Consider the following 23733-nt stretch of genomic DNA (forward strand, 5'->3'; position numbering starts at 1 on the left):
CTGAATGATGCGTTGACTTCCCCCCCCCCCACACACACACACACTCACCTGAGCAGATCCCCTGGCCATGCTAAGTGCACACCTCGCCAACGTGGCCTCCTTCAAAGCGAAAAAAAAAAAAAAAAAAAAAATATTAATAAAAAAAATCAACTCGTACAATATAAAGATACGTGATGAAATAAATAAAACGTTTAGCCAAAGGAAGTTAGCGGATGTATATTCATTCGCAAACAGGAGTGGAGACAAGGACCGGTCAGAAGAGTGTGTCCAGTTGCTACAGTTGATAAAACAAGTGTTCGATGTAAAAAATGTGTACCTTGGTAGGACATACCTAACAGGACAAGAGAAAAAGAAGAGAAAAAAAATTATTCAATTCATTCAGTCCACTCCAAATTGTGATTTAGAAAATGAAACGATTTGTCAGCAGCAACAAGTGAATAACATCTTTAATAAATGTGGGGGACAAATTAATAACGTGAACTACTATTCCGTTTACTCAAAACTTTTTCCATTTGAAACAGGTTTCCTCTTCCCACATTTTGTGCGCCCCGACTTTTGCTATGACGATCCTGGCGACGACCTCTTCACGTGGGTCAACCCACTTCACCAGGGGGGCAACTCCGCGCGCAGGGTGAAGAGCGACATGGGGCCCTCCGCGGCGAAAAAACAGCAGGCAAAAGAAGAAGAGGCGGAAGAAGGTGATGAGGAGGATGGTGATGATGGTGACGATGACGACGCAGAAGAAGACGAAGAAGAGCAGGAGGAGGCGCAGGAACACCCCCTCAGCGACCAACACAAGGCGAATGGCCACGACTCCACCGCTCACCCAAGTGAAGAAAAAGAAACAGCATCGAACAACCAAGAGGAACAACTTCAAATGGAACTACTCAACACCCTACATATGAACCTGTCCTACGACTGCTTTTACATTTATGAAGTGATGAGAAAAAATAATTCCTTCCTTTATGCCAAGAGCAAACCAGGAGACTTCCTTTTAATCCCACTTGTGTATTACTCCTACTACGATTGGCACTTCCTGCATGACCTGTACTGCCTCCGTGAGAGGGCCTTCATCCAGTCGACTTCCCCCTGTGAGCATGTAGCGACACGTGGTAATTATAGCATCTCACTGGGCAGGCGTTCGTCCATGCATGCAAGCAGACGTGTGTACGTATGCATACCCGTGTACTTATTGCCTCCTTCTCACCCACTCACTCAACCAACCCCTCCTCTTCCCTTTTTGCAAGAATGCGTCAAAGGGGAGGCAGACCAAGTTTTCGAAAGCACCGAACAGGGGGACAAAGAGGTGGACAAAGAAGAGGGAGAAGAAAAGGCAGAAAAAGAAGCGGCGCCTGAACGGTCAAGCCGAAAGGACGCGAAGCCTAAGATGGAATGGAAAAAAGGAGGGCCAGTGGAAATGTGCCTCTGTCTAGACAACAGGGGAAGCGTGAACAAAATGAGCAGACGACAGATTAACGATCTGATAAACTTCTCCTACTTTTTAATCACCCGGATTATGCGGGCGGAGCACAAATGTGTGGAGGAGCAGGTGAGCCACACGGGCAGCCACGCAAATGGTCACGCAGACGACACACAAACGACACACCCCTGTCATCCCAAATGCTCCACCCACACGCAGGTCGACTACATGATTAGCTGCCAACACGGAGAGGAAAAGGAGGCCATTGACACTTTGAGCAGCAAAATGAAAAGTGAAAATGAGGAACATATCATAAGTGAATTTAAAAACACCTTAACAGAACATCCTTTACTCAACAAGTCCGAAGATTTAACCAAATACATGTGCCTGTTGCAGTGGACAAAAAAAGAAATTAACAAACATCAGCAGAGGATTCTCCAAATGAGTATGTCACAAATGGGGCCACACATTAACAGCGCGTAGTAGCTAAGAAATGTGCTAGCCAATTTTTGCACTTTTTTTTTTTTTTTTTTTTTTTTTTGTGTGTGTGTGCAGGTAAAGTAAAGGTGGAGTGGAACCAAAACTATGCGGTCCTAAAAAGGTCCGTCTACATGTTGCTGGGTTATGATTATTCCATGTTTGGTGCACAGGATGATGTGAAGGGGGCGGATGCCCAGTGGAGGAAACTCATCTTATGTGTGAATACCTTCCTCATTGATAAGCTGACGTCGTTTGACCCGCTGCTATCCTTCGAAGGTTAGGTCGCGAGGCGGAGAAGCGCAGTGCCCGCACCCCCTACAAGCTAGTTTCCGCCAATACAATTTTTTTTTCCCCCTTCCCCCCATCCGAAAGAAAAACGAACCGAGGACCTACTCCAAATGGACGTGCTGTTGGATCAAGTTTCCTCATCAAAAAGGAAAAAGATACCCCCCCAAATGGAAAACATAGCTACATTTGGACTAACCCTCTTAGCTCACTTCAACAAAGTAATAGAAAAAAAAAAAAAAAAAAACAGACGAAACAAGGCGATGTCAACATATGTATCGAATTGCACACCAGATGGGACGCACACACACTTTTTTTTTTTTTTTTTTTTTTGTTCATGTGTACACTTGCACACCTGTCAGGTGACGAGGGATATTTTAAAGGCAATTCTCAAAGTGAAGGAAGAACAAGTTGCCAATGGTTCATGAACGTTGGGGAAGAAAAGCGAAGAGAAATCATCACACTTCCTCGTCGGTACAGAGTAGTTGCTCGCTCTTCATATTCACATTAGTGTTAATATTAGTGTTCATATTTTTTTTTTTACGCAATAATCCACCACGCCATTTTTTAATCCCCCAAATGGTTAGCATTGACGGGATTGCATTTGACACCCCCTTGTGTCTGTTCCTTCACATGTATCAAATTTTAGAAAAAGTTCGCACCCAAGCAAGTAGGGGGCGATCCCCCGTGTAGAAAAAACAAAAGTGAAAAGGGGCGAAAACATCATTTTGGAGTTTCTTCCCCATTTGGAAAAGACGCAAAAAAATTGCCTGAACGGGTCAGGTAAAATTAACAACAGTGAGGAGGGGAGAATTATGTTTGTCTGGGTACATACAGATCGTAATGAGCCCCTTAAATGGAAACATGGCCATAAAAGGCATAAAAAAAAAAATATATAATGTAATGTCATGCAATGTAATGGTGTTTGCTCCTCCGTGTGTTGTACAACGGATTGGGGCGTAAGAGGGGGAATACATCAGGCAAACGGACATGTGTCGCTTCTCATTTGCGCTCAGTTTTGGTTCACGTTCTGCTGCTTCCCGTTGCCGTTCTGGTGGAACTTAAAGAGGGGAATGAACTTCTCATACGTCTTCGGCTTCAGGTTCGCGTAGGGCTTCCCATGGTTGTACAGCCATGTGTCGTAGTCCATGTAAATTTTAACAAGCAGTTGCTCGATGAGCTTCTTCGCTAATACATAGTGATCATACTTTTGGCAGGACACACACAGGTGCAGAGATTCATTGGCTTCCTTTTTCTCCTCCCCTTCCAAGTACCCTGAACCCCTACCTCTTAACCTTAATTTGCAATCCGTGTCGATGCAAATCTTTTTCATGTTGGTTCCCTTAAGCCCGATAATTCGTTTCGCAATGTCAAATCCATTGAAGGGATCTATTTGCATCTCGTACTTTGCTGTGTACTTTTTAATAACCACAAAATTGTCTGAAGGAAGAGACGACTCATTGGGTACGTGGTAATTATTTTTTATATTGTTGAAATTTTTTCCATTAGCAAGACTTAGCTTGTCCCCAAATTTGGTTGCATCCTTGGGAAGCATCTTTTCCTTCTCGTCGTAGTGCAGGGCACCGTTGTCCTTGGGGTGACCCTCTCCATTAGCGCTGCTGCCTCTACTCGATTGGGCGTTGGGGTGACCACCGACATGAACGTTCGTGTGCATGTTTCCATTTGCTGCGCTCGCAATAATTCCATTTGCTCCACTCCCAATAATACCATTTCCGCAGATCCCCCCATCGACGTTGGCCCCCTTATGAGAGGCTCCTGTCTGTTCCTTGCCCTTCCCACCGTCGTATGCAAAGCTGCCATTCTGCACCTTCGAATCGGACTTCATTTTTTCATACGCCTTAATCTTTTCCACTAAGTTGCAACCCCCGTCATCGCTACTCATTTTGTTCTTGTACCCCCCACCGTTATTCTCCATGATGAGGGAACCGTTGCTGAAGTAGCTAGACAAGAGGACGTTATTGAATTTCATCGTTTGGCTGTTTATATTATGTGCCTCTAGCGATGCTCCGTCTGATATACATCGGGAGGCGGGGGTACCCCCCTTGGTGGGGAAGCTGTAATCCATCATGTGCGTGCTGTTCATTAGGGTTGTATTGGCAAAGCTGTTGGTGGGGGGGGAGGTCACTCCGCCCATCACCCCCCCCCTGCCGTTCGCACCCAACAGGCTGCCACCAAAATCCCCCACGGCACCGACATTGCCATTGGTGTACTTCTTTCCCTTCGGGTCGTTACAACTTCGGACGGTCTGATGGTGAGGTGGCGCATGGGGGTGATGAGTGCTCATACTGGGGATTAGAGGCGTACCCATAGTTACCCCCAGGTGGGCTCCCACATGCATGTGTTGACCTTTGCTCTCCCTATCCCTGTCGGCCCCATTTTGGTAGTTGGCGAACTGATGCGAGTTGAACCCGTGACCTCCAACAGCGCTACTGCCGCAGCTCATGGCGTCGGGGGTATAACTCGAGTGGTAATGGTACGGGCTCTGTAACCTCCTGCCGTACACGCCCCTGTCCGGGCCGTTCTGCAAACCATTTTGCGAGCCGTTATGGAAGCCATTATCGAAGCCGCCATCCACGCCGCTACCACCCAACGCACCGTATCCCTTCCCCTGGTTGGAGCCCCCTTTACCAATAAAACTGGCGTGATCAAATGCTTTTTTGTAACTGTTTAGTGTCTTCATCGCCCTGATCATTTGTGTATTATGGTCTGTGTCCTTCTTCCTTGGGATGCCACCCACCCCACCCCCCTTGGGCAAGTTCATCCCCATTGAGCAGTTCTTCTCATCGAGGGGTAAACTTCTGCTGTACTTTTCTGTGGTGTTAATGCAGTTGGTGAGATTATTAAAATGTTCGTTTTCAAATGAAATGTGTTCATTCTGTTGACTGGTCTCCTGCTTAAGGCTATTGTTATCATCATGGTCTTCCCCGTCTGAGGGTAGCATGCCTCCAAAGGGGCTGTTGCACGGGGGCATGGGTCCATTTGCCACATTCGCTATGTTGCGTGTGCCGCAGGGCCCCTGGAACATGGCCCAATCGCGGTGCGACTTTTGAGCGCCCATCTCCTTTCCATCGCCACTAAAAAAAAACTTCATCATTTTATCATCCACGTGGTGTGGAGTTAGCGGCTCGCTGTACTTAAGCATCGCACTTCCCGCCGCCGCTGGTGCAGGTGACGCGGATGACCCCGTTACTGCGGAGCCCCTCGCGTTTGCCATGTAGGCGTTGAAGTTGTGCCCATTCATTGGTGTTCCCATGGAGGGGGTACTCAGCCCATCAGTCATGATGGTACCATTCCCCCCCCCTCGTCGGTTGCTTAGAAACATTCTCCCACGAACAACTCCATGTGGGTTCTTCTCATCTGATTTGTTTCCCTTCATATTATTTCTTTGTCTAATGGATGAAGTGACTGGATCGTAACAGCTAGCCATAGAATACACACCACGTGGTTCTACGTAAAAATCTGCATCAGTAAACATTCCTTTGTTTGCCTTCATGCTATCATCCCGGTTGTTCATTTTTTCTTCATAAAGGTGGTTCGGAAGGTAAGGTGTGAAGTTGTCACTGTAGGGTAGGCAATCCGCCAACGGAGCTGCGTTGTTGTGATCGTGTACCCTGTGCATAGTTCTTTTCTTGTCGCACGAGGAAAAGGGATCGTTTTCCTCTTTTTTCTTCAACGTAGTAGGGTTCAGGAAGGGGGGTTGTTGCGTGCAGTACACGTTATCTCCCTTCGAGCACCTGCCTGTGTTCCTGGTCTTGTCCTTAAACTGGTTTACTCCAACATCACTTCGGATGTCGCTGTAGTCCACACGTGTCGATGCGTCCGTTCTGGCCGCGTACTGGGTCATGGGTCCCGGGACCCAGTTTTCTTCTCCTCGCAGAAAGACGTTTTCTTCGTCCTCGCGATACTCGCGTTTGTCCTCGCGCTGGTTGGTCATGTTAGCCACGTTAGCCATGTTAGTCCCGTTGGTGGAATTGGCTGCGCTGTTCACATTCACCTCCTTCGAGGGCGCGCCTCCCCCTCCGTGAGAGCGACCCATGCCGTCGATTCGCCTTCCATCACTGTACTTCTCAGGGTACTTCTCGGCGTACTTCTCACCGGACACGATGCTGCTAACCTTGGTTTCCACCTGACCCTTATCCCCTTCCATGTCATGTTCTGCCTCCTGAACCCAATTGTAAACACTAGAGTAGGCCATCTGCTCCACCTGCTCGACAGGAATGTCTGCCGCGTCATAGTGCGGATTAACGAGACCCCCAGCATGGGAGGTCAGGACATTATTATCATCATTATGGGTCTGGTCCAACGATTTGAAGACGTGATTTATACATGAATCACATGCAAAGTTTTCTACAGGGTAGTCCCCCTCGTCTTGTTTTTTTATGCTGTTCACCTTATCTGTGTCGAAGGGTGCAATTCCTCCCCCCAGTGTCAGTGCACCGTTGACGCCGTCGCTCTGGGGCTCCACATCAAAGCTGAAGTCAGCACCCAAGTGGGGACCAGCATGATATTCTACGCGAGAGTCCACGTGAGAGTCCGCGCGAGCGTCTGCGTGCGAATTTACGTGATAACCCGTGTGGGTGTTTTCTCCCTGCCGACCGGCGGGGTGTAAATCGATCAGGTAGTTCGCACTCGAGGGGGCGTCTCCTTCCGCTGGCACTTCACCTCCCCCCTCCGTCTGGTAATACAACTCCATGTAATTCTTGTGGTCATTTAGGTAATTATTCTTCAGGAACTTTTTTATGTATGTCATGAAGGAATCATTGTCAGCACTTTCGCCTGCACAGGTGCTATAGCAGTTGGTAGAGAAAACTGGCTCTGCTTTGGAGGAAATGGAGGGTTCCTTGGTTAGACTCTCCAGGTCATTCATGTGCAGGAAGGAGTCATTGAACAGCAAGTTCCTCCACACATCTTCCTGGTCGTCGTCTGGTGCATCACCTAGATAATCACCATCGGCTTTATCATTTGTACTTGTTTCATCAGGGTAGAAAGGAGCCCCAGTATTTTCCACACCGTTTGTAACTTCATCTAGTAGACCCCTAGTGGTGGAACATATATTTGCAAAGTTGAGGTCCTCATTACTAATGTATAAGTTGAAGTCATCATCGATTAGGCTGTGGTCACGTGGATGATGGGTCGCCCCGTCTTCTTCTCCTGCCGCCGCGGACGCTTCCGCTGCCGCTCCCGCTGCTACTCCCACTTCTACCCCTCCCCCTAGCGGCCTTTTCGCACCGTCCTTAAAGATCCCATTTTCCATCATCAGGTTAGCTGCGTCGTTACACTTCACCACCTGGTTGCTTTCGAGGGCATTACAACTTACGTTGGTGGTGCCGCTGTTGCTGTATATTAAGTTACACGAATTATCATTTTCCTTTAGTGCGTTACTATTAAAGTGATCGCCGCGATGTTGAAGAATATCATCTGCGCAGTTCTCACCATCCATCGTGCCATTGGTGGCACCTCCCCCTTCGCGTGCTGCAGAAGGGCCAAGCCCACCCAGCACTTGATCAAAAAAGAAATCCTCTTCCAACTCCCCTTTTGTGAATATTAAATCGTCACCCTCATAGGAGTCATTCTGAGGTGAGTTACCAGCAGGGGGTGCAACCATACTAAACGAGTCTTCCTCATGGGTCTTCACTAAACTACTGAAGTCATGCGAAGATTTTTTCCCCCTTAAATTATTAACACAATTGTACTCATTAAGCTGTACCTTGTCACTGCTAAAGGGTACATGGTTACTGTTTAGCATTTGTTCATCTGTTCTTATAACGGACGTGTGTATATTTCCTTCTGCGAGATGGGTCTCCTCGTCTTGTCCCCCCTGCGTGTACATTTCTCCATCTGCAAACACATTACCACTAGTGCTCTTTTCACCGCCCCGACATGCTTGTCTAGGCATTACACAATTGGCGTCATACCTTTCGGTCCCCTCGAAGTATCTTCCACCAGGATGATCTCCTCCCACGGACCTACTACACGTTGTGTGATTATTAATTGCGACAAGCTCCCTCCCCCCTTGCATGTTCATAAAGTGATAATTTGAAAAGACGTTTGTCCCTTCGTCACACATACCGACTCTGTGTCTTTCGGGTCCCCAATTGGGATCGTATGCACTGAAGGGGAAGCTATTGATGATGTCTTCTGCTTTCCTGTTTGTACTTAAATGGTGGAGGTTCACATATTCGTAGTCGCTCAGGGGGGCACCACTCCTATTGCCTCTCCTTTGTATGTGGTGTTGATTGGAAGTCGATCCGCTGTTTGCGTCATCAGAGAAGAGATGCCCATGCGAGTCGCCGCAGCCACGGGTGCGGTTGTTGTGTTGGTGAAGCCCCCCTTCATGGTCATTGCTCTTCCTGCGGGAAACCACCCGCACGCGCTTATCGCCAGAGGGGAGCTTCTCCTCATCCTGATGAATGGGCAGCGGGTGGTGCTCTGAATGCTCGTCATTTGGCAGGAATCCTCCCCTACTCACCTCCCCTTGTGTGTTAATAATTTCTCCCCCATATAACAATTTCACATTTGCTTCCTTCTGATGTAACTTAGCCAACCCAGTAACATTCTCCTCCACTCGGCTGTTAGGAACTCTGTTATAATATTCTACACAGCCTCGCAGGGATACCGTTCCATTCTCAATGAAGTATTGATCCCCTTCCTCTCCTCCATTAGACTGTCCTGAATGAATGAAACAATTATTCTTCACCTCATTGGGGGGGCCTACTACACCCATCGTGTAATTCGTTCTTCCCCCATGTGCACTCTCTTTCTTCATATCATTTGTTTTGCATTTCTTCCCCTTTATAGTGTTGTGTATGTTGGGGGTACTCCCCCCCCATTCAGCACTGTTACGTTGGTGGTGCAGGGGTACTACATTCCCCTCATATAAAGAGTTGGCGCCTTCACACGAGAAGGTCATTTTATCGCTGTTAATATTGCTACCAGGTAGGCTTGTGTGGAAATTATTTTCTAGACCACTTCCATTCTTCAATGGGTCAGTGGGATAAGGGGGAGAATTCTTTCTGAAATTGAGGTGACCACCTCCCTCGTATACAAAACTGCTCATATGTATGTCCTCCTCCCTTGTCGTTTTATCATTAGAATGATCAGGTGTCATTACTTTCGACTTGGTGTGATGGTTATCCTTTCTATCATTCACATAAGAGAGATTTACTTTTCCATGCTTGGTCACTTCCTCGCCTGAACTGTACAGGTAATTTGACTCGCACGCCCTTACGTAACAGTCCGCTTGGACACTACACATAGGGGTAGAACAATTCTGATATCCCCGCTGGTAACCTTTCACACTTTTGTCTGCCGGGATGGTACCCACATGACAACCATCGTCCCGGTCACTTCCTCCCTCCTCGCCACTTCTCCCTGCACATGTGGCCGAGCTCCCCAAAAAAAAAACCTCCTTCTCACCCATCATGTCACTTGCGTCGATTAGTCCTCCTGGACACCCCCCCGGTATATCTGACTCCATAATTTTGCATTCAGAGAGGTCCAACTTATTTGTCTTCTGTACCTGTTCATTGGACTGCATCTTACCCTGTGGTCTTCCCACTTCATCATTCTCCTTGTTAAAATTTTTTTCACCGTGTACATTGCTTTCGTGAACGGTGTAGAAGCGCCCTTGGTCGGGTCCCTGCAACAGTTGCTTGTTCTCCATCACGCAGCGTCGCAGGGACCCACAACAAGGCAACGTTTACTCCGTCACTTTGGTTGCCAACCCCCTTTAAAGAGAAAATTTCGCACAAGGGGGTAAAGAAATAACAAAGACAGCCACGTGTGATTCCTCGGAGGGGCACACACATGTGTGTAGAGAGGAAGCGGCCAAGTGGTGCTGAGACGGGTGCCGCTCTCCACCCCTCCACATTAAAAAAAAAAAAAAAAATTATAATAATAATAAGAAGTAATAAAAAGTAAAAAAAATAATAAACAGTAATAAACAGTATTAAAGAGTAATAAAGAGTAATAACCAAAGGAATGACAATAAAGAGACGCTTAAAAGAACGCGTGTGCGTGAAGATAAACACACGCGAGTACACAGACAGTGTGCAACACAGCTGCACAGTGGTTAAGCTGATCGCTGGGTGGACCCGCCTTGAGGGAGGGTATAGAAAACAGACGCAGTAGTGTACTTCCCACGAATTGCTCTTCCCCTGGTTCGTTAATTTTAAAATTGTTTTCTCCTTTAATTTGAAATGAATTTTTTTTTTTTTTTTTTTTTTTTTTTTAATTTTGGATAAGCTGCTAGCTGTTTAATTTGAAATAAGGTTTTGTTTCTCTCTTGTATGGAATTATTTTAGCTGCTTCAACTTGGTGTGTGTGTGTATGTCTGCGCCTTCCTCCTCGCAACTGGCCACTCTCTTAATTACTGCTCCTCGGGGGAAGAGGCATTTACATTTTGTTTAAGCCTGTTTGCGTTTCCGGAAATGGCGCTTTAAAATGGACACCCTTTGAAGCTTGTGCTTTTTTTTTTTTTTTAATTACAAAGGAAGATTAGGTCTATTGCCAATTCAGTGCAACAAGGACGTGTGACTCGGTACGCACACTTGTTGCGAGGGAACAAGGCAATGAAGACCTGTTTTTTTTTTCTCTCTCTCTCTCTCACTCCTACACAAAAGGAGGATCGTTAATTACACATATTTTATTTAAAAAAAAAAAAAAAAAAAGTATTTCGAGTCAATGTAGTGTCCACGCGAGAGCATGCACAAGCATGTACAAGTATGTATTCGCGTGTATATTGTTGGTGCAACTGCACAGTTGGTGTTGGTCAAGACTTAATGCAGAAGCAATAAAACAGGTGAGCGGGTAAATCGAATTGGTTTCAATTAAAAATGAGAAAAATGCAAATGCAACATATGCGTGGGTGTATATATTTACACTTTCAAATGTATGTATATACATGTGTGTGTGTGTTTGCGTGTACGTGTGCAGGTGGACAAACTTAAAAGCGACACAAAGGAATGCTTTGAAACAAAACAGACTGCGTCTTCTGTCCCCTGAACACAAGACTGTCGTGTGGATAGGACATGCTTATAAAATTGGCACAGGGGAGACAAGACCGGTCATGGCTACGGCTAGGCCTGTGCCTGCGCGAGTTCCACACTGCACAGACGTTGGCCCTTTTTAAATGACCAAAGGGATTGGAAATGCCACTCAACGTCAAACTGAATTCACGTGCCCATTAACAATCGCACTCTACGCGTGGACAAATGGGTCATTATTCGTGTTCACTCCAGGACAAATAATTCAATCACACAGGACGATAAATTATACGTTTTTTTTTTTTTTTATATATATTTTTTTTTTTTACGTGAAAAAAAGCGTACAATGGCGTGGCGCTAAGCTACTGCAACGACATATGTGAAGCAGCCTTAGCATTTAATTTGTTAAAATGCAAGCTGTCCTGTGCAACATGAAGTAGGGGGGGGAGTTAAAGACAAACCCACGGGTATCATTATCAGGCGCACGCGCGAGAATGGGCGATGCGGTCGGCGAGTACAGGGCGGTGAACATGCGTGTCCATCCGTCTGCACACATGCATACATACATACACACACACACGTGCGTGCACCGGTTAGAAGATTAATTCTTGGGCGCTCACACCGATGGCGGTAACACACGTGTCACTTCGCTTGGCTGCGCCAGGACACTACTGTGCTGCTGCATCATCACCAGCTGGCGCGTTCGCCACTCTAGAAATGCACTTGAATGGATCAACAAAGCAGTAGTATGCAGCTCGCAACTAATTTTGTTACACACAGATTCAAAGAATTATTTGTCATACACAAAAAATGTTTTGTTCAAACATTTCATGGGTTAAGTGCTTGACACACTTTGTAAATTAATTTAAAAAAAAAATTATTCAAAAAAAAAAAAAATCATTTAAAAAAAAAAAAGGAAAAGAAAAAAAAAAGAAGAGGATGAAAAAGCTAATGTGACAACGAAGGGGCAATAAAAAAAAATGGCACCTAAATTAGCAAACATTTAATGAGTATGCTTTGGTTATTTATTTTACACAGAAAATAGAAAGGGGTGAAATTGAAATTTAATTGCATGTTAATGGTTTCCTTTTAAAGAGGGTGAGAAATGAATGCATATAAACTGCAACACAGTTTGGTTGAAAAGAAAAAAAAATTATTACAAGAAAAGCAGGAAAAAAAAAAAAAGAAAAAAAATGCATACACATTTGGCACTTTTATATATGTATGTGTGTTTTCTCTCTTCCCTCGACTCTCTTTCACACCCCTTAAAGGAGTGGACTTGCACAGGAGAAAAAAAAAGTGTCCCCAAAAAATGTGAATACGTGCAAGTATCAAATGAAGGAGAAAATAAAAAGGCACACAGCACAAGTCAGGGGTTCAAAGAAAAATGCGACTTTCTGCAAAGATAAATTCTTCTGTGGATCCCCCACAGTGAAACAGATTTCTTTTTTTTTTTTTTTTTTTTGGCCAGTATGTCTGCCTAATTTACACAAAGGCAGTCATTAAAAATTGACAAATTAAGCCTTCGTAAAATCAACACATTTGAGGGGGGGTGGATTAAAAAGGAAAAGGGCATTTTTCGCCTGAACAAATGTGTATATGTACATGCACAAATGTGTAAAGAAGCACATTTTTACACATGTAACTGGTATGCATTCACTTACACACGTGCAAGGCGCGAGAAATTTGCAAACTCAGCTTTGCCTCTGGGAAGGGGGGAGGTTTTTTTAAAAAAACTCGAATTTTTCCATTTTAAAAAATTGAAAATGGGATGTGGGGAAAAAAAAAAAAAAAAAAAGCCAAAAGGAACGGGGGAGTAAAGAAGTGAAACAGCCAAGTGATACAAACGAGTGACATTACGAACTGATGAGACGAAAGCCAAAGGGGGTGGAGAAACGATGAGCGCAAGAGAGGATACGCTTATCCGCTTGGCAAAAATGCATTCCTGGCCAAGCGTGGCACATATGCATATGTCTATGCGTTCACGTGAGGTAAACTTTTTTTCTAATCATGCACATGCATATGGATGTGCGTGTATATACACGTAGTACTCGCCCCGAGCGACGCGCACTTTGGTAACTAAACGGTTCACATATAAAAAAAAGGGGAAAGAAAAAAAGTATAAAATGTTTTGTACATTTAAAAGTGATGCTCAATGCGGGGGGGGAGGACAAAATGGCAGATGATATATATATATTTTTTTTTAATTATCCTGTCAACTTGGTTTTTCTGTTCATGCGTCGTTCGTATTTCTTGCGAGCGCTTGGCGCATCACGCGGATGTGCATTTGGGCATGGGCAGTTTACATACAATTACATTGCATACATGACACATACGAGAACATCCCATGCGCTCGCGCTGCTACACATAAACACACGCAGTGCTGCGCGTTGGTAGAGATGGCACACCAACAGGTGAAACAGTCGAGTGCGGAGCCAATAAATGCAAAACAGCTATACGTATCCTGTTAACCTGTGGCAGGGGTTGTGTATGTGCACATTTACCACACGTGAACGAGGTGATCGCAAACGAATGCTGCCTACTGGGTTTTCATGTTTCCAAAACAGGGTCATATGATGTGTGCAAAATCAAATTACCTCCGAATCAGCACGATCTGTGTGCATATATTCTGCACATATGTACTTGTGTGTATGTGTTATGCATATATAAACTATATGTACGTACGTACGTATGTGTGTTTTTTTTTTTTTTTTTTTCTTTTCTTCTTCTTTTTTACCTGAACGGCAAGGTGAAAATGTGAAGAAAAAGCCACAACGCGACACGTATGCGAAAACCACAAACGCGCGAATGTCACTACAAGAACAAATGTGCCCCTTGTTCAAATTGCTTCAGACGTCGGAAAGAAACCGTGTTTGGTATGTCTTCGCCTGAGTGAAAACCCAAGCAGGATTGAAATCGGGTTGCCCACAAGGAAAGTAAAACATACATAATGGTGTGAGCATACCTCTGCGCAAAGGTACCGCGCACACTTGCAAACATGCAACTTACACGTGTACTCTTAGATGTTTCATCTGCGGGTGGCAAACGGCACGAATCAACAGGCGCTTTTTCTTGGCTGAACTTTTGTAACACCTCTTTTGCACGCGCCGTTGAGGAAAAGCCCCGCCCTCCAAAAAAGTGCAAACGAGTTGCAAATCGGTGAAAGGTGAGAGGTAGCAAAAGGAAGTCGCCACATAGGTGTCCTCACGTGTGTTCGTGTGACGCGTGCCCTGTTCATGTGTGATGCCTAAAATGCACCACATAACACATCCCTTTTCTTTTTTTCTTGCCTCATGAGAGAGTGACGGGTGCTTTTAAATTCAAAAAGGGCAGGAAGTGTACACACTTTAGTTTCGTGCATGTGCAACGGGAAAACGCTTCACCACAAAGGGATGCACGAAACGAGCTGAACACACCACCACCCATGTGGTGCCTGGCTAAATAAACTCACACCTGCGTGTGCACTTATGATGTCGCATAAAGCCCTCAGTGAACTGGGCCATTTTTGTGCAAAAGGGGAGGCAAAGAATGAAGGATACACTGTAAAAAAAAAAAATCCCTCAACGGGGGGATATCACTTCTTATCCCACAATTATCATTTGAAGTATCATGTTTAAAAAGGGGGAAAACAAAACAACAGTAGCATCTTCTCCTCATCATGTTGCACCCGCACGGGAAGTGAAAAAAATTCCTCCCATTTCTTCCTTTTTTGCGGCATGTGTCAACCTCGTGTAGGAATTTTTACAAATGGTGAGCATACACATGTGCATAAGTGGAACCAACATTTCTGTAACACCGACACAGGGGGGGAGCACTTTTTTTTGTTCATGAAGCGAAAAGGTCTGCCGTGCATTTATAGGGATAGCTGGCGACGGCCACGATGATACCTCCTTTTTGTCCTCCCAGGGAGGGTTCCAAAGTTGTTACACACCCTCCAGTCGTGTTACGTAAAAGGGGCATGGGTATTATTTTTTTTTTTTTTTCATTTGAGCGGGCAAAAGCAGCGTATTGCATTTGTGTAGGCGCATACATAGGGTTTGCACGTATGCGCAAAGGTTCCCCCCCTTCGGCCAAACGTATATAAGAGAAAAAAAAGCACACAGAGGAGCACATGCACAGCCAATGGTGTGAAACATTAATGATGGCCAATCCTCATGTAGACACACGTACACCAAGTTGTGTCACCTGTGCAACATCTCCCCCCCCCCCCCCCCGCTACACACTACCCCAACAATGTTTAAACGACTTAAGCTGTGTTAAACATAGCAGTTGTTTCATTTTGAACAATGGAAGATACGTCATTTGTGAATAAGCAAGATCGTATTGAGTGATGAACCATTTGCATTACACAGGTGTTTTGTTTCCCTTTTGCAAAAAGTGGTTGGTCCTTTCTTGGTCATTTTATCGTACGTGTTGGGGGAGCAATTTCGATATGCCTGGACAGGGCGCGTTCGCACAAAATTTTGAACAACTTGGGCCGCGAAAAAAAATAGGACCAAACCGGGAATTTTAACACATAATGGTAGGTGAGAGTTGCGTGTCCCCCACAGACACATATCGAACAAGGACGTATAGGACATTTCGTGTTAATGTAAATTTATAACTGACTGAATGCCAAAAGGGGGTAATCGGTTAGCCATGCAGAGTGCGTTAGGGCATACGCATGTATACACGTATGACACAAATCAAAATGGACTACTATACCTACACGCGGGGGGAAAGTTCCATCGTATGCCTTCCCTTTTTTTTTTTTTTTTTTTTTTCTCCCACTTTGCAGTGTTGTGTTAAGCCCCGTTGCAGCGTTTGTAAAAATTGCGGTGAAGATTATGGCACTCCTTCGGGCAGCTATCTATCCTAAAGATGGAATTTGTAAAAGGAATTTTTGTTTTTGTCCCACGGAGTGGACGTTCTCCACCGTTTTTCGGGGTCTCCCCCTCTACCTTGAAAAAAAAGCGGCCTTCCCGCCTGCGATAAAAAAAAAAAAAAAAAAAAAAAAAAAAAAGCCCCATAATATGTCGTTTTAAAGGTGGCACTTTTTTTTTTTTCACAAAAACGAATAAACTCTCAAGGCGGAGCAAACTGGGAAGAATCTGAACTCTTCCTAACCATGTAATACCGAGCTTGTCATTTTTTTCCTCGAAAAAAAGGCTAGCAAAAAAGGGCTGCAAAAACACAGCTTGCTCGCCGGAGACGCTTTCTAAAAACAAGAGGGTTGTTTTTATACGTACCACCAAAAAGTGAACATCATCCATGCAGCAGGAGGACAATAGCCGCATGCGCTTCACAACATGATTTGAGCAGATCCCCTTGTGAAAGCGAAGAAAGCGAGAAATGATACAAAGTGAATAATGATAGAGAGCAACGAAGGCAGAGAAGAAGAGGGGGAAATAAACGAGGCGCATTCATCGGATGCCGAATCGAGCGACTCTAGTTTTGGCCCCGCCCCGCTGGAGGCCTCCAGTCCGCATGGAGGGGCATCGCAGGATGGAGACGGTGATGGAGAGGGTGATGGAGAGGGTGATGGAGAGGGTGATGAAGCAGGAGACGTAAGCGCCGATGCAGACGCTGACAGGGAGGCGCTGCCGGGCCCCCGCGCCCCAGGCAAGCGACAAGGCAAGCCGACAACCAGGGGCACAAAGAAAAAACGAATAAACAACGACATATATTTGAAGAACCTCCCAACGAACAAGAACTACCAAGTGAGCTACATGCATACCGATGTTGTGACGCACGTCCTTGTGAGTAACAAAAAAAAGTACATAGTGACGGGAAGCGCAAATGGAGTGGTAAAGTTTTGGTACAAAAATGTGGGGTCCATCGAATTTGTGAAACATTTTAAAATTCATTTGAATGAAATTATTTGTTTATTCCTTTCGGAAGATGAGGAAGTCATGGGCAGTTTATCTAAAGACAAGACATACAAGCAATTTGACGTAAGTAGCTTTGACATGAACATTATAATAAAATTAGACTTTTGTCCTCAGACGGGAGAATTTGTGTACTCTTCTCTCTTTTCCCCATCTGTTAAGGTAGCCATTTCGTCGAGTGAAAAGGCATGTATATATATTTACAAGCCATTGGAGAGTGACGTTTGCACACAGGTAATCAACTTTAGCTCAAATGTTATTGAAATTATTAAGTACAATAAGGAGTATGACCTGTGTGTGCTATGTGATAATAGTGGCCTCATCGACATTGTGGACGTGGAGACTTTTCACTTCCCCAAGGGGGGTGGCGGGGCCCATCATCACCAAAGGGGTAGATACAGTCAAGATAGCCACAGCGAAGATGAGGGCACACCCATGTATGCGAAAAGGAATCATCTGAGGAAGAAGCAAATAACCTTTTCCTTCAAAAGTGAAACAGATTTATACGAACTGTGCAAGTATAAAACATATGCACTATGTGTGAACATAAGCCCTGATGGAGAGTTCATGGCCATCCTATCGGAAAATTATTTTTTGCTCATTTATAAATTTGGGACCATGAAATTATACAGAGTATATGATGAAAGTACAGAGATGTATTTGACTGCCCAGAATGACCCCTTAAAAAAGGAGCTCCATATTGATAGCCTAGATTTTGGGAAAAGGCTCTTCATTGAAAAAGAAATAAAAAAACACATAAAAAGTAAGAATATAAAATTTAATATGATTACATTTGATGAGTCCAATCAGTATATTATTTATTCTACCTTCATTGGAATTAAGGTCGTTAATTTTGTTACTAACCAGTTGTGCTATATAATTGGAAAAAACGAAATGAATCTGAGGTACCTGTCCCTTGCCCTTTATCAAAAAATTATTGCAGCCAATAAAACCAGAGAAAATATTCATGAGTCACTCTATGTCAATGACGAGAATATCTCCGATTGTGCTCTCTTTTGTACTGTGTACAAGAAAGCGCGTTTCTATGTGTTCACGAAAAAGGTTATATCTGAACAGGAACTGGATGACAGAGATATATACAATGAACAGCCAACCAAAAATGATCTCAACTCCTTTTTTTCTTCACCTATAAAAAAGGTAGAAGATAATAACAGAACGTATAAAAGTGCAATCATTTATACAAGCCTTGGGGAAATACACATTGCTCTTTTTTACAAAGAATGCAAAAAAACAGTGGAGAATTTTTCTGTGCACTCGACAAATGGCTACTACAATAATTGCATATTCCATCGCGTTATCAAAAATTTTATGATTCAAACTGGAGACCCCTTGGGAGATGGCACTGGTGGGGAAAGTATTTGGGGTAAGGAATTTGAAGACGAATTTTTTGACCATCTGAATCACTCTAAACCATTTATGGTGTCCATGGCCAACTGTGGACCCAATACAAATGGCTCCCAGTTTTTTATTACCACTGTCCCGTGCCCTTGGCTCGACTTCAAACACACCGTCTTTGGAAAAGTCACCCAGGGCACCAAGGTCGTATTAGACATAGAGAAAGTGCGCACGGACAAAAGGGACAAGCCTCTCGATGATATCAAAATTTTGAACATCAAAATGTGCCATTAGTGTGTTTTCAGATGTGGCCTTCCCTCCGTCTCCACTCCACTGCACTTCACTTCACTGTTTTTTTTTTTTTGTTATCCTCCTTCATTTTGTTTAACCACAAGAGAAGATGTAAACCCACCCCCTCCATTTTCAACCTTGTGATGATTCAGCGAGGCTGATTGTCCTTCGTGGCACTAATAACAACCACCACCACTACCGACTTTTTAATCCTACCCTCCTATGCAACACTATGTTATGCTATGCTATGTCACACGTGGATGGGATACCCCTCGCCGACCACTCAAGTTTAAATTAAAAAAACAAATTCATTAAAAATTAAAGTATAACACTTTTCCTTTTTTTTCCTCCTTATTCAAAAAAAAAAAAAAAAAAAAAAAAAATACTTCAACTGAGTGAACGATTATCCCCTTCCTACCTCTTATAAAAATACGGAGGATGTACCACCTTATTATCCACTGCTATATAATTTCCCACCCTCGTGGGAACATCAAATGGTGAGTGGGTGTGCGGGTGAGCTGGTAGTATCATAGGGCTGGCCACTTTAGGAAGGACGACAGAATTGAGTAGTCGCGGAGTGCTAGCACTACCCACAAATCGGTGCTTCAAAGTTTTTATCAGGTTATCTCTTTGCTCTTTGAAGATCCGAACTCGGTTCGTAATATCGTTAAAGGTCTGTTGTAGTCTGACCTTATGTCCAGGTAGCCATCTAGTGTTGTTAAATTTTTCAATATCATCAAGGGCGTTTGTGGACAATGTACATAACGTCTCAACAGTGTCGAACCCTGCATTCACAAAATGGACCGATATTTCAACTGGTAATTTTTGCTGCTTGAAAAATTCCACCACGAGTATTCGTTCTTGTTCCAAATCGGGATCTATAAAAAAAAAAGGGAACGAAAAAAAATGAATTAACTTGTGCAAAATTTTTTTTATTTTCCCCCTTTTTTGTGGGACGCATATGATCTCCAGTTGGGCCACTGTTTTATCATCCATTAAGGCTTCTTAAAAGGAGGCCGCCATTTTTTTTGACAAACCTCCGTTCCATATGGCCTCAAATCCGTGCAAGTGCTCCGGGTAGTGCTTGCACAAAAAGTCCACAATGAAGTGTATCACGTTGCTCGGCTTTCGTTCATCAATTTCCTGTAATATAATGAAGAGATGTGTGCTTATTCGAATTTTACGCCAAAAATGGGGTTGCACTTGTTATTACACGTATTTTTGTGCACGTGGTAAGGCTTGTCTGATGGTACCCGTGACCATGCCCCTCTTTACCTGCGCTATTCGCGCCAACAACTGGTGGACATTCGAGTTCCTGCTATAAAGACTCTTTTTATTCGATTTCGTGGAGCTGCAGTTGCTTCCTGCGATTGATATTAAGTCGTCTTCCACTTTTGACTTCTTATCGGAGTTATGCTCCGCATGGGAAAGCGCCTCGCTGAAATCTTTGGACATTTTGCCAAGCCTTCACGTGTGTGTGTGTGCAGGCAGGCAGGCATGGGGAGTTTCTTCCAATTGGGCGTTTTGGCTTGAGCGAAGTGGGGTAGGGTGTGTAGCAGTAACATTCACAGAGGCAGCATATAACAGAGGCAATATATATTTTTTTTTTTTTTTCCTTTCAGCAGAATTTAAACTGGCCAAGTGTTATAACCTTGCAATTTTTTCATTTACCACGTTTTCTTTTTTTTTTTTAACAAACGCGATAAGGCAACCCTTCACGCACATCAAAAATGGACAAACGGTGGGAAAGGCATAAGGGGAAAGGAAAAAATCAAAAGGAAGTATGGTCTAACAAGTTGGACTTACTTCCTTGCCCATCCAGTACGTTTATTATGCCTACCCTTTCAAACGCATAGCGTAAAAAAAAAAAAAAAAAAAAAATATTCCCCGTGAAGTATCTCACCCATTCTTTCTTTATACGCAGGAGGTAACCTTGTAAATGTAAACAAAAAAAAAAAAATGATAGAAATGTTCCTTTTACGATGTTGTTTTTAAGGGGTAAGCAATATTTGCAAAAATACTCAAAATGCTTTATATGTATACCAATTTTGTAAAGCCACAAAAATTACACATGTGTTTGTGTAAGACCCATGGAAGAAACACCACGTCGAACGGCTTTGCAGTTCACAGACAGCTTACGCTTTTCAAATAACGTCCTACCATTTTGGAATATAAAAATTATTTTATTAACGGTTCAGGTAAATTCTCACTTCGTGTGCGCAAAAGGGTGGCACATTTCGCGTTGTTACCTGAACTGTTAATAAAAAAAAAAAAAAAAAAAAAAAAGCCAAAACGGACACTCAACTGGTTAGTGCTAGCTGGCCACATACAAATGGCGAAGGAGATCTCGTTTGCAGAAGAGACCGCTACATAATGTGGCATGTCCAGGATAACCACCTCGAATGGGTAATAATGTCTCAGCGGTTACTGACGGGGTTGTTCTTTTCCGCGTTTGGAACAAATTCACCGCAGTAAACAAAAAAAAAAAAAAACGATAAACAGGCACATTAGAGTGAGGCCATGAATTTTTCTTTTTTTCCACCCATTTTTGGCTTAAATAAACAAATGCGCTATGAATTACGCAGAGGGATGGTTCTCTTTCTTAAGGGATGTGCAAAAAAGGAATGAGCGATCGCAGAAATCTTTTTAGAGGCGCAAAATTCTAAAACCGTTCCTTTTCCGCTGGCAAAACACACACCACGTTAAGGAGCACGGATTGGTCTAATAGGAAGGGAGAAGCGAATTTCCTCGCGCAGCATGCTGTACCAAGACCCCAAAGCGGATTCTTAACCTCACGCAACTTTACATGTTTCAACAGTGAAACTACTTCCACATTTTAATGTAACGCAATATGGACGAATTTTTCTATGTGTACTACTACTTAGGCGGGATGACCTTGGGTTTCTTAAAAGCAGAAAAACGACCTGTTGTGTATTTCACCCTTTTTTCTAAAAAATCAATTGTACAAAAGTAGTTAAGCTTTTTTTTTTTTTTTTTATACCCAATTTGGACTTCCCCCTTTGAGCACACTAACAAAATGTCCCTCCCCTAACGTGTTGTAAGCAAAGGTATGACCCCATTGCATCGCCACCCCGTAGAAGCATATTTTACATTTAACACTATGTGTTCTAGCAAAAGAACCGAACGACCTGCTGCTTGCGTGTTAAAGGGGAAAAAAAAAATAAAAATAATGTGTATGGGCGAAATGTTTAAGCGGTGAAAAATAAAAATATCACCAAGTGGCTTTTACGCATAGACCCTAGGAGGCGAAAATTCTCTCCATTTTCTAACTTTATATTATGAGGGACTTTTTTCCCTACGGCACAAAGTTCTCAAAAAAAAAAAATTTCCAACACAGGTGTACTGCTATGTACAACTTAAACGCTCAACTCTTTTATAAGTTCTCTTAAAAAGGTTTGCCTCAAAAAAAAAAAGGGGGGGCGAAAAATAAAAAAGGCACATAAAATAAAAGAGCATTACTTTCCCCTAACCGTGCCCCCAAAAGAAAGCATGTACATTGGAGTGCTATCAAAGAAAACTGACGAGAAGTTTGACCTGAAAAATGACTCCAAATTCGGTGGCGCCCCCGTGTGGTTATATGGGAAAAAACCAACGAACTTTAGTTTGGAGTGTCCAACGTGCAAAAATGACTTGACGTTTTTATTCCAATTATCAACATCGTATAATGAGTACGTAAGAGTACTATACTTGTTTTGCTGCCTGAACAGTGGGAAGTGCAATGTGAATAAGAATAGTTGGGTGTGCATTAAGGGGAAAAAAAAGCTATTTCAAAATGTGGGTGGTGATCAAGTAGGCTCAGAGTTAGGGATAGACGGCTGTGTTAAAGGGGAAATGTGTCACAATGGAAGAGCAAATCCAAATGATCCCCAAAAAGGAGTCTTCTCCAATTGTAGCAGAACAAATAGGAGACAACCCATTTTTGATTTCTCAAACGAAAATATAAAAAAAGAAGATTGTGTCACACAAGATGTAAGTTTTATGGAGGAAAAATTAATCGACTGGAAATCCTTATTTTCGAATAGTGCTACGGAACAGAAAAGGAACAACTCATTTTTTGGTAATGCCATTAGTGCATCCTTCATTGGTGTAAATGAAAAGCCAAGACATCACGATTCACCTGTGGTAGGTAATAATTTCCAAGCAAGTGAACCTAACGAGGGAGACGAACTTCTTCTTGGGATGCCCCAAACGAGCCAGGAAGATGAAAAATTGATGCAAGAAGAAGAGGAAGAAGAAGGCACCAGGTATAAATTACCCACTTTTTACATTTCCCTGATTGAAGACGATGGAGTTGATTGTGGACAAGCAGACTACCTCTATGAAAAGGCCAAAAAAATGCATGAAACGTATGAACAACGAAATAAGGAAAATACGGAAGAGGACGCAGATTTTGCGATAGGGAATGATCACGATCTGGATGACATTGGTGATATCGAATTCTTCGAAAATGATTTTAACGGATGTGTAAAATTTTATTCATACTTGAGTAAAAACTACAATCAAATATTAAGGTATTCTTATAATGGGAAGTTTTTATACATGTATAAATCCACAAAGAAATACATCAAGGAACACACCATGACATGTGCACACTGTGGGAGCAAGCTACTCTTCGAGATGCAATTTTTTTCCACTTTTGTGTATCATATAGAGAGAAAACTAGAAGAAGAAATGGCTAACCTTCCGAACAATTCGTTAAACAATTTCAACGTGGGCAATGTCATGATATTCACATGTGAACAGGACTGCGTTACGGTGAACGATATGTATTCATATGAGTGTGTTGAGTTGGAAGTGTTTTAGCGGTAGGGGTACATGCATCACTGCAGAGTTGGAGGGGAGTTTGGGCTGCGTTAACTCCTTCCCCCTTTGGTTTTTTTTTTTTTTTTTTTTTTTTTGTCATGTTTAAAAGCATTCCTTTGAAGGGAATTATTAACACACACTCGTGTGTGGGTTGGAAAATTTTTCCATTTGCACAGGTGTGGCGAGCGTGTGCTTCATGGACACT

At 43.4% G+C, this 23733-nt stretch overlaps 5 protein-coding genes across 5 annotated transcripts; 3 read left to right on the plus strand and 2 right to left on the minus strand.

Moving 5' to 3' along the window:
• Nucleotides 1-67: 67 nt before the first annotated feature.
• On the plus strand, nucleotides 68-2613 carry AK88_01558 (uncharacterized protein; the record flags this gene model as incomplete). Its single annotated transcript, XM_012479193.1, has 6 exons — nucleotides 68-1112; nucleotides 1260-1549; nucleotides 1640-1865; nucleotides 1976-2176; nucleotides 2273-2406; nucleotides 2548-2613. 6 exons carry the CDS (start codon nucleotides 68-70, stop codon nucleotides 2611-2613), a joined length of 1962 nt encoding a protein of 653 aa, XP_012334616.1.
• Nucleotides 2614-3197: 584 nt separating this feature from the next.
• AK88_01559 (uncharacterized protein) lies at nucleotides 3198-9869 on the minus strand (the record flags this gene model as incomplete). Its single annotated transcript, XM_012479194.1, has 1 exon — nucleotides 3198-9869. The coding sequence occupies one exon, from the start codon at nucleotides 9867-9869 to the stop codon at nucleotides 3198-3200; it is 6672 nt and encodes a 2223-aa protein (XP_012334617.1).
• A 6669-nt stretch (nucleotides 9870-16538) lies between these two features.
• AK88_01560 (uncharacterized protein) lies at nucleotides 16539-18707 on the plus strand (the record flags this gene model as incomplete). The annotated part of the gene is made up of 1 exon (XM_012479195.1): nucleotides 16539-18707. The coding sequence occupies one exon, from the start codon at nucleotides 16539-16541 to the stop codon at nucleotides 18705-18707; it is 2169 nt and encodes a 722-aa protein (XP_012334618.1).
• Nucleotides 18708-19118: 411 nt separating this feature from the next.
• Nucleotides 19119-20159, minus strand: AK88_01561 (uncharacterized protein; the record flags this gene model as incomplete). Its single annotated transcript, XM_012479196.1, has 3 exons — nucleotides 19119-19582; nucleotides 19742-19847; nucleotides 19980-20159. 3 exons carry the CDS (start codon nucleotides 20157-20159, stop codon nucleotides 19119-19121), a joined length of 750 nt encoding a protein of 249 aa, XP_012334619.1.
• A 2055-nt stretch (nucleotides 20160-22214) lies between these two features.
• AK88_01562 (uncharacterized protein) lies at nucleotides 22215-23528 on the plus strand (the record flags this gene model as incomplete). The annotated part of the gene is made up of 1 exon (XM_012479197.1): nucleotides 22215-23528. One exon carries the CDS (start codon nucleotides 22215-22217, stop codon nucleotides 23526-23528), a length of 1314 nt encoding a protein of 437 aa, XP_012334620.1.
• Nucleotides 23529-23733: the final 205 nt, after the last annotated feature.

Source organism: Plasmodium fragile (genome assembly GCF_000956335.1).
Source record: "Plasmodium fragile strain nilgiri unplaced genomic scaffold supercont1.13, whole genome shotgun sequence".
NCBI lineage: Eukaryota > Apicomplexa > Aconoidasida > Haemosporida > Plasmodiidae > Plasmodium > Plasmodium fragile.